General features: G+C 43.3%; 1 protein-coding gene across 2 annotated transcripts in view; it reads right to left on the minus strand.

Moving 5' to 3' along the window:
• The window catches only part of PRKG1 (protein kinase cGMP-dependent 1), a 1,945,024-nt gene that overhangs the window by 54,991 nt on the left and 1,871,843 nt on the right, over nucleotides 1–18,190 (minus strand). For both annotated transcript variants that reach the window (XM_069239875.1, XM_069239874.1), the window contains exon 10: nucleotides 12,563–12,659. In XM_069239875.1, the coding sequence (XP_069095976.1) occupies nucleotides 12,563–12,659 (97 nt within the window). The remainder of the gene's footprint in view (nucleotides 1–12,562; nucleotides 12,660–18,190) is intronic.

Raw genomic sequence — 18,190 nt, forward strand, 5'->3', positions numbered from 1 at the left:
CAAGTCAGCGCCCCGCCAGGCCAGGGGGGGGAAAGTCAAAGCCGCACAGGAACCAAGGATTGTCGTGGGCCAGAGCCCGCACGCACAAGGGAATTGGGACCAGGCAGAGACCTGGGACTTGGAGGCCAGAATACGGGAACAGCGTAGGGTTGTACTGGAGACAGAGGCCAGGTGGGCGCAGCTGTACAAGGATAGGGAAGAGGCGAATGCTCGCAGCGAGACAACCCCAAAAACCAGAGAGGACAGAGGGCAAGTAGGAACGCAGCAGCCAGGGCCAGGAAGCGGGACTTGGGTATGGGTGCCACAGGTAAGGGGAGAACAGAGACAAGAGGCTCGAGCGGCCGAGGGGTCAGTAGGCGCGGGGAAACCCGGTGACGCAGATGGTCACGGGGGCAAAAAGGCAGCAATGCCAACGGCAGAGGTTGGCAAGAGACGGTATACGCCGACTGGACGCAATACGGCCCAAACGTGTTGGCACGAAGCACTGGAGGGGTCTGCGGCGGCCTTCTCCACACCGGGGGACCACGGATACCGTCCCGATGACACGCGTCATGCGGGGTTGGAAGCAAGCGAGAGTACATCAACCAATGCAAGAGATTTTGGCCAACACAAGGGCCAGTGGGAAGGAGAGGATGATTTGGAACTGGACTATGAGGAGGAAGGGGATGAAGGGGAGGATGGCGAAATACGAGATTGGGAGGTGAGTGCTGTGAAAAAGGGTGGCGGGCGAGGGCGCAAGAGCGGCGCAACCTCTTCGTGCTCTGTTTTACAGGTTGCAGCTCCTTTGGAAGGCCCCACGGGTGGTCGGCAAGTCATGCCGCACGGCAGAAGCCTGAAAAGAGTGCCAAGGAGTCTGGGGGACAACGCTGGAGGTAAGAAATGGTGGTCAGTGTGGGGCGAAGGGGGGGAACAATAAGGGAGGCTAACACAAGTAGGTCCATCGGGGTAGGAGATGGGTCAGTTTTAGAAGTAGCAGGCAATAGCGCTATACAAAAGACGAGCGAGAACAAAGACAAAGAGGGCACCGCCACGACAGACACAACCACAACGGGAAAGGCGGATGCGGGGGAAAAAACAGTAGAGGACAAGGAGGGGGGAGGTCACAAGAAGAGGCTGCCTTACATGGGTTTAGCCATGCCACTAGGTTCGCACGTGGCAGAAAGAACTAAAAGCTAAATATGGAAACACGAATACGTAGACGTTTTTAAACTATTACATAGGGACATACAGGCAAAGGAAGGGTCCAAAGAGGAAGAATGGGAACTAGCACGCAGGCCCCGGGTACCGATAACAATGGATAACTGGACGTCGGCCTTTTTGATATTCGCCAGTATATACTGCGAGAAATACCCGGACAGGGCCATTGCACTGTTTAAGTACATGGATATAATTAGAAAGGCACAAATGCATTTTGGGGGCTTCACGTGGCTCAGTTACGACGAGGAATTCAGGGCTCGGGTGAGTGTCAATCCGGAGAAACCGTGGGGTGACGTGGACCCCGAACTGTGGATGCAATGGATGGCATCGGCGCAGACAGCGGCGTCCACTCACAGTGCGAGTGGCCTGCCAGTGACTTACAAGCCCTTTTAAGCTCGCCCCGCCCATGGAGGGGCGGGCAATACCACAAAGGCAACAGGGACAACTGCGGGGGCTTTTTGGAACTTTAACAAGGGTTTTTGTTCCAGAGCACAATGCAGGATCAAGCATGACTGCTCCAAGTGCGGGGGCCGTCATCCAGTCACCCAATGTTTCTCCCTGTCCAGCCCAGCTGAACAGTGGAGGGCTGCTAGAGGGAGAGGGGCGCATGGCACTCCTGCGCCAAAAGGGTCCTACACCAGTTAGACTGGATTTTCTGTTGCCATGGTTGCACATATACCCAGACACGGACAAAGCGCGACTACTCGAATGGGGTTTTAGAGAAGGTTTTAGAATAGGTTACCAAGGCCCTCGGCAAAGGAGATGGGCTGACAATTTGCGGTCAGCCAAAGAGCGTCCGCAGATAGTGCGTGACAAACTAGCGAAAGAGGTAGGTTTAGGCAGAATAGCAGGCCCATTCTCCAGGTGGCCAAGTGACGCCTTGATGATATCCCCTTTGGGAGTGGTACCCAAAAAAGCACAGGGGGAATTTAGGTTGATTCATCATTTGTCATGGCCGGAAGGTACGTCAGTAAATGATTTCATTGCCCAAGAGGACTCTAAAGTAATTTACGCATCAGTCGATGATGCGATAAAGTTAGTCCTAAAGTGCGGTAGGATGGCGGAAATGGCAAAATGTGACATTCAATCGGCTTTTAGGCTGCTCCCTATTCATCCAGCAGACTTTGACCTCTTGGGCATGCAGCTGGACGACAACATCTATGTGGACAGGGTGCTGCCTATGGGTTACTCGATATCATGTGCTCTTTTTGAGACGTTCAGCACCTTTTTGCAATGGTTTTTGTGAGAACGAGTGGACATAGGTGGGTGATGCATTACCTGGACTATTTCTTATTCGTAGGAACAGCGGCATCTGGGGCGTGTGGGCGGGCCCTGGACACTTTTCTGAAGCTGGCGCAACAGGCGGGTGTGCCATTGGCTCCGGAGAAAACAGAAGGCCCCATGCCGATCTTAACCTTTTTGGGCATTGAACTGGATGCGAAAGAGCTGGTCGCGAGGTTGCCAGCGCCAAAAGTGGGAGAAATACTAGAATTCCTAGCGGTGGTGCACACTCTGCGCAAGATGGACTTGCGAACGGCTCAAAAGCTTTTAGGCTACCTTAACTTCGCATGCAGGGTAGTTAGGGGAGGTAGGACTTTTTGTAGGCGCTTGGGACTTTCCATGTCAGGTGCCGTACTTCCGCACCACAGGATACGAGTGTCATTGACATTGCGAGAAGACATTAGAATATGGGAGATTTTTCTGAGAAACTTTAATGGAGTTCCGATGTCTTTTGGTGAGTCGGACACAGTATGGCAGGTCCAAATTTTCTCAGACGCGGCGGGAGCGTCGGGTTTTGGTCTATATTGGGATGGGAGGTGGTGTGCGGAGACATGGCCGGCATCTTGGATGCAGCAAGGGAGAAGCATTGCGTTCCTGGAGTTTTTTCCCCTGTTAGTGGCACTGGCAGTGTGGGGTCAAGAATTAGCCAGCAGGACAGTGATTTTTCAGATAGACAATATGGCGGTGGTAGAGCTGGTAAACAGACAGAGAGCAAGGGACCTCAGAGTTTTGCGCTTGTTGCGGCAGTTCATGCTTTTATGTTTGTCTTTGAATGTTATTTTTAAAGCTGCACATATACCGGGGATTTACAACGAGATTGCAGACTCCCTATCTCATTCACAGTGGCGGCGTTTTCGCGAATTGGCACCTGGAGCGGATCAGAACAAGACTGTGGTCCCGGCAGACATCTGGGAATGGGGGGGCATGATGATCACAGGGCTGGTGGAGATGTCATTAGCGGTATCCACGCGGCGTAATTACAGACTGGCATGGTTGGAGTTTCAATCTTTTGAACAGTTGGGGGCAATTTTTGGGCGCAAAGCCTGCCAATGCTGGAGGCACGGACCAGACGTTTCGTGCTGTTTCTGATCAGGGAGGGTTTATCTCCAGCAACAATTGGGGGAAAACTGGCTGGAGTGTCTTTTTACGGAAAACGATTTATTGGGTAAAATGCTGAAGGGATGGAGCAAGGTTAGAGCGAGCGGAGATAAACCAGCAAGAGAGCCCATTACGTTTGAAATGTTGGTAGAGATGGTACAGGTGTTACCAGTTTGTTGTAGGGATGAATACGAGGTGGGTTTATTTCGTTTATGTATGTTGTGGATGTTTTTTGGCGCATTTAGAGTATCCGAGTTGTTGGGGGTGGGTAAAGAAATTGGGGTAAGGAGAAAAGAGGTATGCATGCATAAAGACAGGTTGGGGATATGGCTAAGATGGTCTAAAACGGACCAGCTGGGAAAGGGCAAGTGGATATGGCTGGAGAAAGGGGGAGTTGAAGCGGCTTGCCCGGTAGAGGAATGGGTCAATTTCAAAACGAGTGGCCAGGGGCAGGTGAATCAGGGGTTTTTATGCGTCAGGGAAGAAGCTAACTAGTTATCAACTGTTACAAGTTATGAGAATGGCCCTTGGAAGGATAGGGCGGCGCGCAGGCGATTATGGAACGCACTCATTTAGAATTGGCGCGGCGACGGAGGCAGCACATCTGGGCTGGGATTGGGCTAAGATCAAATCCATAGGGAGATGGAAGTCTAGGTGCTGTGAGCGGTATGTCAGACCTTGAAGAGAACAAAACAAACAGGACTGGGGGGGGGGGGGTTGTTAGTTTATCAATACAGTGGTTACAATGTTTTTTCTTTACAGGCTGTGTGGCTGGGCCGGAGAAGGGAAAGATGACGACGTGGTTGGTCGGCCATTCGTTCGTTCATTGGGCGGCGAAATTTGCAGAGAAGCAAATTTACGGCAGATCATTGGGACTGCCCAGCAGAAGCAATGAAGTGTGTTGGTGGGGCAAGAGTGGTATGAGGTGGGGGAGCCTGCTCCCATTTATCACGAGTAACTTGCCGCAGTGGGGATGCCCAGATCTTTTATTGATTCATCTGGGGGAGAATGATTTAGTGAAGCTATCGGGGCTCACTTTGATACAATTGATGCAGAGGGATTTGGAACTCTTGAAACAAAAACTATGCGGGACATGCTTGGTATGGACGGAATTTGTGCCAAGAAGGGCATGGAGAGGGGCTATCAATCATGGAGCCATTGAACGGGCTTGGAAAAAATTGAACAGAGCCATGAGAGTTTTCTGTTGGGCCCAAGGGATCAAGGTGTTAAGACACGGGGACATAAAAGAGCAAGAACAAGCTTTATTCCGTGATGACGGGGTCCATCTATCGCAGATAGGTAATATATCACAGAACTGAGACTAATGCTGGAAAGCGTATGGGGCACACATTTGTGTACCCGAAAATAAAAAAGAGGGTGGGGCAGCGAAACGCCTCACGGGTTTCGCTGGTTGGCAGGAGATGGGGGAGGGTGGAGAGCCAGGTGCGGGCTTGTCCACCCTTCCAGGGGGAAAAACAAGGAGGTGAAGGATCAGAGCGGGGAGGGGTACGCTACAGGCAGGGAAGGCATGGGCGGAATAAGGGAGCATATATGGTAGGAAAATTGAAGGGAGATATTTGAGGAGAAAATGAAGGCAAGGGAGTTGTAAAAGTTAAAGTCTGCTTTTAAAAGAAGATATACAGTTAAATGTTTAAATTAATGTTGTGTTTAAATCCTGTTCTAAATAAATGACCTTTTACACCAACAAGAGTGTCACGTATGTATGTCCCGAATAGTTATGGAACTCCTCTGTGTCTTGCAATATTCGTATATGTAGGTGAGGAGGTACTTTATCCCTCATGCAATAATTGTATTTCAGCTAAATTACTTAAAAAGGTGAAAAGTCATTAATGGTGGTATTTTATTTTTCTGTATTATAAAAATCTCATCAAATGCAGCTTTATAATGTAACTTTGTGTCAAAAATCACTCCTAACTTCTAAAATAAACAGAGGGTGTGACACGTGTTTTAGTAGCTGGTCATTTCTTTTCCACAAGTTCGACCTCGCATGTTGAGGTAAGAAGAACAAGCACTGGACGGCGCTCTGTGATTCTAAGGATTTCCTACGACATGAGCAGTTAAATTTAGAATATGCTGTCACCTTACATTACTCCAGTTTCACTTCTTAAGATAGTAGTCACAGGGTTTCCCTGGGAGACTATTTACAGGAGTAGTTTCCATGTCCTTGGCAGAGAACACCCTGAGAAGTTAGAGTATGCTGAATATTTTGGGACTGTCGCTTTGGTAATCACATGATTGGGCTTTAGTTGTCGTAATATTTAACTCCTTGTGTTATAAAAGTGTATACAATTGTAGGACTTTGCAAACCTTACTTAAAGTAGAAAATAGCTGTTAGTCACTTCCAAGGTTCCCCTCACCTGTCTTCAAATCCTTTAAGCTGCACACAAAAATAATTATATATTTGGTTTGAGTCATATCTTAATGAGAGTACTCGCTTGTTGCATGCCGGAATTACATAGATAGATAAATATTGAAAAGCGACTAACGGGCCGGTCTAGCATTCCCATTGTTTTGCTGTTGCGTCCTGGTACCCCCTTTTTTGGTCTCCAGATCTCCCTTAGTCACTGAACCATGATTACTCTAGATCTCCATTGCTTGTGGTGCATTCGCTTTATTTGCACATCTCACATTTAATGTCCAACCATATGATTTTAAATTGTCTGTTCAGATAATATATGAAATTTGACAACATCTACTTAATGGTCCTGATTGCCTTTCTGTCCTGTTATCCCTCCCACAAACACTTGAAAAAGAAATGTCCAGCCAAGGTGATTTTACAACATCTTCTTTAGTTTTAAGCGGGACTCCCTATTTATAACACAATTAAAAAACTTCTAGCTCCACTTTCAAGTGTGCTATGTGTAAGGTCTTCAATAGTTAGTGTTACTAGTAGATGTATTGCTTTTATTTACCTTACAAGCACGGCACGCTGAATCAGGCCCTTTTGTATTCGAACGCCTGAAATGAAGTTTAGCAGTAAGTCTCTATCAACTATGGGCATGATTCAGATCCTGGCGGAGAGGTTGCTCCGTCACAAACATGACAGATATCCTGTCTGCCATATTACGATCCCCATAGGCTATAATGGGATCGTAATAGGGTGAATGGGATATCAGTCACGTTCGTGATGGAGTAACCCCATCCCCTGGGTCTAAATCAGGCCCTATGTCTTTAAACCACTAATGCAGCTACCCTTCAGCCCTGTTCTAATGCACCTCAACACTCACCATCTTCTTGAGCCTATCCAGTCTGATTTCCATTCCCTACATATTATAGAAATATTGTTTATCAACTGGTGAACAATACAAGTGCTGCTGAATATTAATGTATTGCAAACCTTAACTTCTCTACATATCAGTTTCTTTGGCAAGTTTTCATGCATCCAAGTGCCTGGATACCCATATGCTACTACGCTGTGTAAATGACGCTGACACCCTCTGGCGCAGAAGCAGCACTGCAAGCCTACAAATAAAATAAATATTTGCAATTCCCATTTTCTAAGTGGATACTTTCTCTCTCATTTGCTATGCTGCATTTCACCACTTCATTCACAGATTTCCAGCATCTTCTTCCTAGAACAAATCTGAATCACAGACTACTTCTTTTCAAATTCCTGCAACATGACATAACCATAACTGAGAAACATGCCCCTCACAGAAATAAATGTCACACCAGATATACGATTTACGTATATTATCCATATTTTTTAAAACAAGTCTGGGTTATCTGCAGTGCTTAATTTGTGCTGCTGTTTGCAGGTGGTAGGCACCAGGACTCCATTATGAGGACTGGGACTTATTTTTCATCATCAGATTTTAACCCAAAGCAAAAGAATAAAAGCAGAAAAGGGAGAAAGAAGGAGGAAGAGAAAATGGAAACACTGTAATATAAGAAGAAAGACGGTGGAACAGAGAGATGGTAAAGCAGTGACAGAGGGTGAAAGCAGGGATGAAAAAGGACCTGCCCAAGTGAGATAAAGAGGTGTGAAACATATGGTGGTAAAAGATGGTTCCGAAAGGTAGTGGGAGACATAAGGGGGCCTAAGGCCTATGAGCCTTGCTACTCAGCATTCGAAATAACAGGCAGCAGACTCCTAAGAAAAATGATAGGGCCTGCTCTCATTTGTTCCCAGATTATGCGCTGTCCTAAGGTACTTTTGTTCCCAGGCTCTCAAACTTGGCTCTACTTCTACCAGCACATCCGCAATCTTGCCAATGGCGCCACTTATTCTGCTACAAGTTTGATATGCCTTAACTTAGAGCTGATGCTGGGGATCTTTTTGCGTAGTGGCAGGTCTGCTGTCCGGCTGGCATGGCAGGTGATGCACCTATTTATTTTATGTAGCTTTTGTATAACATGAACTTGGCCTTAGGGCATTAGAGCCCTTTAAAGAATCACTAAATTACATTACATAAGGTCAGGGTTGTCTTAAAATATATATTTTTACCATAATCACTGGACATTTAGCCAATGCTTGTATTCGAACCTGGCTCCCCAGTCCGTGGCATTTGACCCACATCCCACACATACGTCCGCCGGGCACGTTTCTAGCCGCAGCTGGATATTGAAACCTACAGGGTACTCCTTGTCTGACAGAGTGGCTTCCTAATTTTTCGTTGCACTCTAACTATAACTTAATAACACTTCAGGGGCCAGATGTACCAAAGGATTTTACCCATTCTGTGTCTATGGGAAAAAACGTTCGTACATATGGCCCCAGATCTGCTGTTACTTAATGATGGCTCAACATCTTCGAAATGAAAAAGATGTGCATCATCTCATCCCAACCAGACAGTAACTGCCATTTTAAGTGCTAAAACTATTGACGATGGCTTTATAGGTACAGGTAAAGTGTCATTCCAAGTGTCATTCCAAAGAAAAGTGGTTGACAATGAATTTCATTGACAAGGAAAGCAAGCAATACAGCACACGCTAAGTGGTGGTTCAGGTAGAACTAAACCAAGAACAGTCTATTATTTTAGTGGTAGCAGGCCAACTATGTCTGCAAACTCAAATAGCAATTTAAGTTAATTAAGTCATTTTGAAGTGCTCACGAATGCTCTGAAATGCATTCAAGTTTTCACCACAGAGCTTTGCAATGTAGGCCGCAGTTCAGTTCTCAGCTCTCAGCAAGTCGATGTTCCTTTAATCTACAAAGAATTGATGATAATTTATTAGGCATTACCCATCACGCCCACTCGACATGTGCCTGCGCCTACATTTTCTCAAAGGGAAGAAACCTGCGACAAAAGTAAATGCCCGTGAAGATCTTCAGATTATCATTTTTGTTTTTATACTAACCACATCTGAAAGCCGGTGCACAGTTCATGGGCACCCTGTTCGTGTGTCTATCCAGTAGCATCCTATGCAAATACCGCGCATTCCTGCTGCACACCACATCAGTGTCAGCATCATTGGAACGGTTTACCGGTATGCATCTGGAAGGCCAGCAGCCTCTATTCCTTGGGAAAACATGAAATAAGGCACATTGGTCTGCCTCAGGTAATTGCTCTCGTTGCCAATCCACCCCCTCCTTCTACCAAGATGTTTACCTACTGCTACTAAACGCATGAGATAATTTCAACTCTAAGAGCCGTCCCCTCAGTTCTGGCTCAGAAAGTGAGCTCATACCAGAGGAGAAAGAGGAAATGCTCTTAATAGAACAACCCAGAAATCTGATTGGATAATTCTATGTTTATTACTTGAGGACAACTCTTCATCCTGCTAATAAGAGCGTTGTAGCTGGGTATTATGCTTGGAAGGAATTGCGCTTACAGTGATTTGTATGGCATATTGGAACAATTGAGTGTTGAGAACTTCACTCGCGACAATGGGGTGGCATAGGGCCAATAATGACTGGTATAGGCCTCCTTCTCCTACATTCCAATGTTTCTCATCATGTTTTTCCCTGTTTAAGAACATTCTACCCTTAGTGAGGGAAAGTTCTAATAGACTTGCAGGCCTATTGCCTCAGGCAATACTGGTAGTTAAAAGCCTTCTCCCTCATTATAGGCCTTCGCCTGCAGCTCAGACTATAACTTGGACTTAGGCCCTTTAACAATCATGGCAGCTGGCTATTATGATATAGTACCTAAAGCGAATGTGCAGGACAAGCCCAATAACTCAATTTGTCAAAGAAAACTAGAGTTGAGGATGTTGGTTTACATATAAATGATTTACCTCTGTGCCTCCACTTTCATTTGTTTGTTTAAGGATGTTTGGGCGTCTTTCATTATATTGTGTTTGTGAGTTGACATGTCCCCAAGCATATTTATATGTGTGTTGTGGGGGGGGGGTGATTGCAAGTCTGAGCATGTTGCATTTACGTCTGCATGTGTCCTTGCACGTGCTGGCTATTTGTGCTTTCTGATGTATGCTTGCAGAATGTCTGCAGGTGATGTTCTGGGATGTTTTCACACCATATAATGGACATCTGGTGTGCAGAAACTCTAAACTCGAGCCCATCTTGCAGATCTCTGTGTGTGTGTGTGTCAAATATACATGCTGGGTGTATGCACGTTTGGATAAGTGTGGGCCTGTGCTTGCAAATGTATGTATTAACATGTGTAACTGTGCTCATATGTAGAAGACATGTCTATCAAATTGAACTACCTAGTAAATCAGGCCCATTTATGTCTTGTCATCCTATCTCGTTCCTATTTATAGGTTGTCTGCCAATCTAAACAGCAGTGAGAGAGGCTGCCTTGGCGCTAAGCCCCTCCTACTCTGCTGTCGTTGTGTTGGTAACTGTTGCTGTTTACAGTGCTCTGCATAGTTCAAAAGAGTGCCTAGCATGCTCCGTTGACATTCCACGCCAGGAACTCCTCCTCCTCCTTGGTCAGCACAGTGCTGAAAGTCAATCCTGACTCGCTAATATTAAGCTTATTGACGACTGTGATGCTCCGCCATCAATCTTTTCGTTGCAGTCCATGTAATTTTACTTCCATTATGCAAATAAACCAGCGCTCTTGAACATGCAAAACCTATGCTCTCATTCATGCATTCTTAAGGGACATCTTAGAACAGCATATTTAGGATTAATATGGGTTGATTTAATAAAAGTTCACACAATAAAAGTTGTTGCTCTGCATTGCATGAGAGGGAGAGAGCTGCTTTAAGTTACTTTCAGGCACTTTCGAGCACAAAACAAGTTGTGCTCTGTTAAAACTGTTAAGTAAATTCCAAATAAACATATTGTGCCAGTTTGCATCAACGATGGATCTAATTATTATTAAATATTAAATTAAATATTAAGATATACTGCGCATGAAGCTATAAAACATTCCTTCGGTGTTTCCACCTTAAGCAAGTGTGCAAAAAGAAGGATATTTTCTAAGTCTTGGTTGCCCTAAAGATCTTGATTAAGCAATGTTAGATTTTCTTTCCATACCATCTGCCAATCATTTTTCTAGGCCATAAATGTTACTTGTCCTACACAATTGTTGTAAGCGCCTTTGTTTTGATAGCCCACAACAAGCTTGAATATTATAATAAGACCATGGAAGTAGTTTAAAATAGAGCAAAAGGTTTCCACTATATCCGCTCCTCTTGTGTAAGGAAAAAGAGCATATTGATGCAAATTTAGTTTAGACAGCATTATTTAAATATTTTGCACAAGAGGTAATAAAATATCAAAATAGCTTTGCTGTGTGTTTGCTAGTAATAATAGAGGTAGCAGTGCACAGACATCTGTTCATTTTTTTCAAATATTTACTATGATTGAAAAAAAATCACTTTGCTCCATTTTCTGAATAGGAGAACAGCAAACAATGTTCCCATTTCCTTTGCTCCATTATAGCTCTACTGATAAAGTATTTGTACACTTTTCATTGGAGCAAACCTTTTTGTTCTATTTTCTATTAGGCAAACACGAAATGGTTTAAAACAGATTTTCTCCGTTTTTAGTGATGCAAACTTCATGTAACATGAAAAACTTTATGTTTACACATTGAGGTGATTCTGGGGTGGGAATCAGAAAATGAGGTTGTGATATCATTGTGTATGTTATTTGCTCCAAAATAAACTTTATCATGTGTTTACAAAATAAATCATGAAAACAATGCATTTTTTACAGTTTCCAAATGGGAGGTTGACTATTTAAGGTAGAATCAACCTGTTCCATTGTTTTGCGAAATACATACCAAAAATACTGGAGAATCAGTTTTTCACTATTGTGCGGTTTCTGTAATATTCAATGAAACTAGAACACTCTTTTAGTCTACATCACAGTCATATCCTACAATCAGGGCAAAAATTTGGATAATTGATTGGTGAAACGACGCTGTTCATACCTAGACATTTATTGTTTATACATATTTGGACATGTGCAAAGAGAATTTAACAAAGCAATTACAGCCCACGAAGTAACCTTGGAAAACAAAGCGAAATAGATTTTAGCTCTTCTTGTCTCTAGTGATTCTGAGGTAGAGCCCACGTTAAAATCTTCTTGCACAAACGCTTATGAAGTGAACATCCTTCATGATTTTATTGATTGAAATATTGACCTCTTTCCCAAAGCAGAATTAAATTTGCCTTACATGGAATGAGTTAAGTATTATATTACAACACCGGAAATACAAGTGTGGAAATACCTAGCACATCCCTGCCATTTAAGGCATTTTACAAGTTCATGACCAATACTGTCAGACAGGAAGGGCCACTGTGAGATGCACTAACGACTTTATGTACAGGCGTGGGAAATGTTTCACTTCCCAGAGCACAGCAAACTAAGTATACCTTTCAGCTTAGGCTGAGGGAACGAGATGAGGTTTACATTAACAAGAAAGCAAGAAAATGTGGACGCAGAACTAGTGACAGATATATGAAAATAACAATTGTGAACATCCAGGCAATGATATAGATTTTGCAACCCATTCCATTCACAAGTGCATTTTTCTCATTACAGTTATTGTACATAATGCATCAGATCGTGCATTGGCCATTTCAAAAGATCAGGTCCACCTACCAGCTCGACGCGCCCAAATCCGCCAACTCCCAGGGTGTCGATGATGTTGAAATCGGAAAGTTTCAGGTTGCCGAAGAAGGCAGCTTCCGCTTCATATCTGGATTTTTTGATGCAAAAAAATGGAAACTTCTTAGACGCACATACACGAGTGCTGCAAGTTATTGTACCAGACAGGTTCAGCTTAATTTCCATCTTGGATTTTAAAGTCTGCGTATTCGCACACCCATCACTGTATTGGTCTTAGCTGCAAAGCACTTCATCAGTAGGTGCATGTTCTTACCACACCAATGCATTAGAAGAGTGGCCTGGTGGACCACACCATTATTGCGCCTCTACAAGTATGACCTTTACGTTACATATTGCCATAGTCATCTCTTTCGATTGTGAGAACCCCGTAACTCTCTCTGTTCCATACCCTTGCTTGGCTTCCTATGGGAGTTCATCAAAAGAAGGGCTTTTGCCAATGTCCTCTGTCCAGAAACAGCGTCCAATCCTAAAGAGACCAGAGATGAGGGGCTGTAGGTTGACAGATGTGTGCAGGGCTTCAAAAAGACCTTTATAATCCTAATGAGACCATATCACCATGATTTAATTTATATCCTGTCGTCCAGCAGAAATGCACTCAAAAAGGGCCTGGAGTCTCTTGTGCTGGAGAGGCTTCTGAGTGAGATGCAAAGTGCAGCTCGTTCATGAGGTAATACCTTTCCCAGCATGCACCAGAGACACAGGCAGGCCTGCTAGGGAATGCACCCTGTCCCTGCTTCGAATTCGACGGCCCTAAAATAACTCCTACTCGAGAGACACGATATATTTAGAAAGGAGGGGATACTGGGACCCCCACCCCTGACATGTCTCTTGACAGGAGGCCGCGGGCTTCCTGAAATACATTCTCAGTGTTCCCTGGGAGCTGCTGTGGGTTCGACTGCTTTTCATCGACGTGAAATGCGATCTGTACGGCGCTGCAACAGGATCAATGTAATGCTAGGGACAAGAGGGGAAGTTCTTGGAATAAATGGGAACAACTGAGAAGGTTTTTGAATTTCAGATATGCCACCGTCAGAGCAAGCATATGACCATATTAAGTAAACATTTGCACCAGTGAAAGAACAGGACAAGACCATTTTGCACAATTTTAAGTTTTGACTTTAAATCGAGCAGACCAGATGTGCCTCAGGTTTGGCATGGGCTAGCAGTTCTGCAACAGGGCGAAACCTGTACCAAACTGAATAGCTACTCTTTTCACTGTGTTAAGGGATAGAGTACATTGATTTGGCCAATTTTTCAAGCGTGAACGATTATGTAATGTTTGGGACAAAGACAATGTGCTGCATTCTTAAATAGGGAAACATCAAACATGCAGCCATAGTGCCATGTTCCATTTTCTGTCCGCTACAAAACGGACTTGATATGGCGTAGAACAATACCCACGTGCATTAATTACACCTTCCGACAAATGCAGTAAAAAAGAGGAGAAAAATGAATTTGCACTAATGCCAATCTTTTTTGTAAAAGTATCTTTGTTACCCCACCTTTGAATGCAACAAGCATACACTGTTCAAATATTTATACGTGAATTTTTAATGTAGTAGTATTTTAGAAGAAGTCTTTGTAAAGTGCACATTGCGTTATTAATAGATGCATTTATTCCACTAATAATATTCAGAAAGAGAAACCACATAAAAGAGCATTTCACTGAACTTTCACTAGTTGTTGTATAACCTATTAATTTCAATGCTTCATAGTTATTATGACAAAGGTTGTTCTGCTTAAACTGTCTCTGTTCACCTCTAGCAGTGAGGTAAGTATCGTGTAACATAACTTTACTAAAGCAAGCCACTATCCAAGCACCAATACATACATGATATGTATCTGCATTCTAGTTTGGAAGTCCCTGCTTCTCCTGATGGGCTCTTTGCCTCTGCACTCATTTCTGTAACACTATGTGCACACAAAGGAAAAGGATTCCCTCATTTGCATAGGGCCATGCTTCCTCGAAAATTAAGGTTTGCCCCCTTAGGATTGCACATTATGCATTGGAACAATCCATATTACAGAATAGAGTCGCACAAGCATCAGCGGCCCATTCAATTCAATTCAATTCAATAGTTTATTCGGCCTAAGTTTAGGTCATTTAGAAATCGTAAACCATCACATAAAAAGGAAGCATTAACAGTTAGAACACTGTATATCGAAACGGGCCAGAAGTTAAGTGAAAGTTCCATAGTTTGTACTTCCCAGATAAAAAATTAAAAAATGCCATTTACCAGAACGGTTACAAAGAGAAACAAATGATATGCTATAACCTTTCAGAGTGCGCTTAAGGAAAGCTGTTCTAAAGCAAGTTATACTAAAAAAAAAAAAAAAAATGGTTCATAGTACTTCATAAAAAAAAATCATAAATAATTCAAACAAAACATTTAAAATAGTACCTAAATCTTACCATATGCAAAGTGCTATGTGCTAAGATAATACAAGTCAATTTAGAGAAAAAGGTAGCATACCCAATCTTTTCTAATAAAACATATAAAACTATTCTAAAACAGATTTATACATAAAATAGATCATAAAACTTCATGGAATAGCTTCTATTTACAAGAGTTAAAAGCCAAACAGTGGAAAAGGGTACCGTAAGTTGGCCTGTTCTCTTAAGTAAATTGGTCAAATGAATTGTGTCTTGCCTTGTACAAAAGAATATATGCTAGGGAACTATAAATCACTTTAGTTGGGGTAGCCCACTGGAAGACTTACACGGAGATGCAACCTGATATCCTCAATAGATCAGCACTAAAAGTTATATTTAGAATCCCAATCTATTGTAACAGGCCACATCTGCTAGCTTCTAGACCGTTCTTCAACCAGTGGATTGAGATCCGAAATAATCCTACTACGGATTTTCCATGCTGCTGACAGATATTTAGAAACAGAGCTCACTATCAGCATGGAAGTGTCATATTTACATTGTCTGTAGACACTGGTTCGATTTTGTACTGCCAATGTTTTGCACAGAGGAATAATCCACTTTCCTCAGGGGCATTTATACAAGGGACAGAAAAATAGGACATGCTCAGGAGTTTCCTTGCATAGATGACAATTTATACATTTGTCAGACATAGGACTATTGGACGACCAACGAGCCGTAAGGCTGTTGACCGCCAATGTTCCATATCTGAACTGGAGTAGTAAAGAACGGGCACGGGCTGGTATAGGGAGATCCAGGAAGCTTTCAGGCAAAGGTTCGTGCTTGACCAGCAGGAACTCTGCTGTTAGCCGACCTAACCTATTAGAGCCGAGAGATTCCTCAAAGATTTTCCCCCAATATCGATCTTTAATCAGCAGTCTAGCGTTAGCAGGAATCATCTCGGGATTCTCCCAATAATGAGATAAACCCAATTTGACCCAAGCTGCTTTCATCTCCCTTAACCAGTGAACTTTTTCCCAACCATAGCGAGGTGATAATAGATCTTTAACTGCTGTCCTAAAGGGTTCGAGTTCATCAGTTTTCCATAGTCGAACCCAGTATAGAAGTGGCCTTAAGTATGCTGTATCTTTAATGCTGTTTAAACCCAAGTCTAGTCTAAGGGGGAGCATCGGCATGCCCTTCCCTAGTCTAAATATGTGTCTGAGGAAATTATTTTCCTTGGTTTGAAGGGTGTCCAGTTGTCTATGTGAACCCCAAAGTTCCGCTCCATATAGGGCAGCTGCACGGATTTGGACTTTGTACATTTCAGAAATAAGAGTCAAAGGGGGGCTTGCTGCAGTGCTAGCCTTCCGTTCTATCACTCCACATCTTTGACTGATGGTAAGTGCCCCTTTCCTTATAGCTGCATCCCAGCTGCCCTTATCAGATAATCTAATGCCCAGGTAATCGTATTCCATTACCCTCTCCAAGTGAACTGAATCCATCTTTATATTTCTTATAGCTTCTTGTTCGGGGTACTATATATCATGAGTTTGGTTTTCTTAGCATTAATATCCAACCCGTAATCTCTGCAAAATGCACAGAACTGGTTGACCAGATTTTGGATTCCCATGGATGTTTTGGCCAACAGGATAGTGTCATCCGCGTAGAGTAAACATGGCACTTTGATCCCGGCCAACTTTGGGGAGTCATTAGTGCAATTTGCTAAATACTTAATACAATTATTTATGTATAAAAGAAAAAGGGTAGGGGCCAGAACACAACCCTGTCTGACTCCTCTCTCAATAGCCACTGGATCTGTTAAGTCACCATCCTTCCCGCTCCTAATTTGTGCGTAGGTGTTCTCGTGTAATCGGACGATGAGTTTCAAGAGACCATTCACAAAAGTGCCATGGTGCCGCAAAAAGCAGATACACATGCATATTGTGCCCCTCCGGCACTATACATCAAATGTTCTCTTATGTCTATTGCTATGCCTAGCTAGAGGTAGAGAGCACATACATTATACAACGGTCTTGGAAAGTAATCCACTGGAGGTCTTTATTCACAATGTAAGTAGCAGATGACTGACTGCAACGTTTTCCAAAACAATTAAGGTCAAATCTCTGATGCAGTGCTTAATTTGAGTCGGTGTCTGTAGATGCAGCAGTTCACCCCTCATTACAGAGAACAGCACTTATTTTTCAAAATCAGAAGGAAGTGAAAGAAGGATAAAAGTAACAAAGGGAGAAAGAAGGGATGAAAAATAATGTCTAAGATAGAGATACAGGGGCAGGAAGTATGTGATGATGGATGAAAGAGACATAGATGGAATCAAGACTATGAATGTTTAGTATTCAGTAGCCCTGACATTTGATATTGCTGGACTGTTGGCTTCGCTGTCATTCTGAGAAGTATGACTCTTTCTAGTCACATGACAGAGATAATGGCCCTGCTTTTCCCTTAAGTAGGTACCAATAAGGATCTGCAGCGTTTTGGTTCAAGTTTTATAAATATGATGAATTTCTTTAATGGTTTAGCACATAAGTACATGACCTGCTTTTTAGGGTTGAGCACGTGCAAGCACTCTGGACCATGTTGTAATCTCTATGTGGGCTTCTAACCACGCCCATGTCACACCCGTCACTTTCATTAGTTTGTGGGCTTGCCTTTAAAAAATCGATTGATTCCATTTGTGAAAGGCATGCATACGTCATGCCGTTTCCAGTGTTTAGCCCTCCTCGAGCGCACCAGCAAACTACTGAAAACATAAGAGGCTCCGTGTTTCCAGCTGATTTCTGGACTACTTTATCTTTTCATTTCCTGCGCAGCGCGATCTCGCTGGGCAGAAGCCGAGCACTTTGCATGTCCTCGACCCTGTTACATGGATAATTGCACTGTTTAATTTTCATTATTAGTTTATGTGGCAAGAAAAATCCTGTTAGTAATATACAATGCTAATAGCTCTAACTCGAGCAAACGCGAGTCACATTGCATTACAAATGCTTGTTTGAGTTTGGATCTGAAATTCTGTTTAAAGCAAAGGATATGGTACAGGTAAATGTCAGGTGGGTCTATAAGTTTAGGCATCATATAACTCAACAGTGTAGGAAACGATTTAGTGTTTCATACCAGCTTTTGAAACTGTGGCTATTAGGGTGGAAGCTCAACGTTTTTAATATTTAATATCTGCTGAATATAGTTTGACCTGCCAAGGAGTGATTTTCTCC

This window comes from Pleurodeles waltl, chromosome 6 (genome assembly GCF_031143425.1).
Source record: "Pleurodeles waltl isolate 20211129_DDA chromosome 6, aPleWal1.hap1.20221129, whole genome shotgun sequence".
In the NCBI taxonomy this organism is placed as follows: domain Eukaryota; kingdom Metazoa; phylum Chordata; class Amphibia; order Caudata; family Salamandridae; genus Pleurodeles; species Pleurodeles waltl.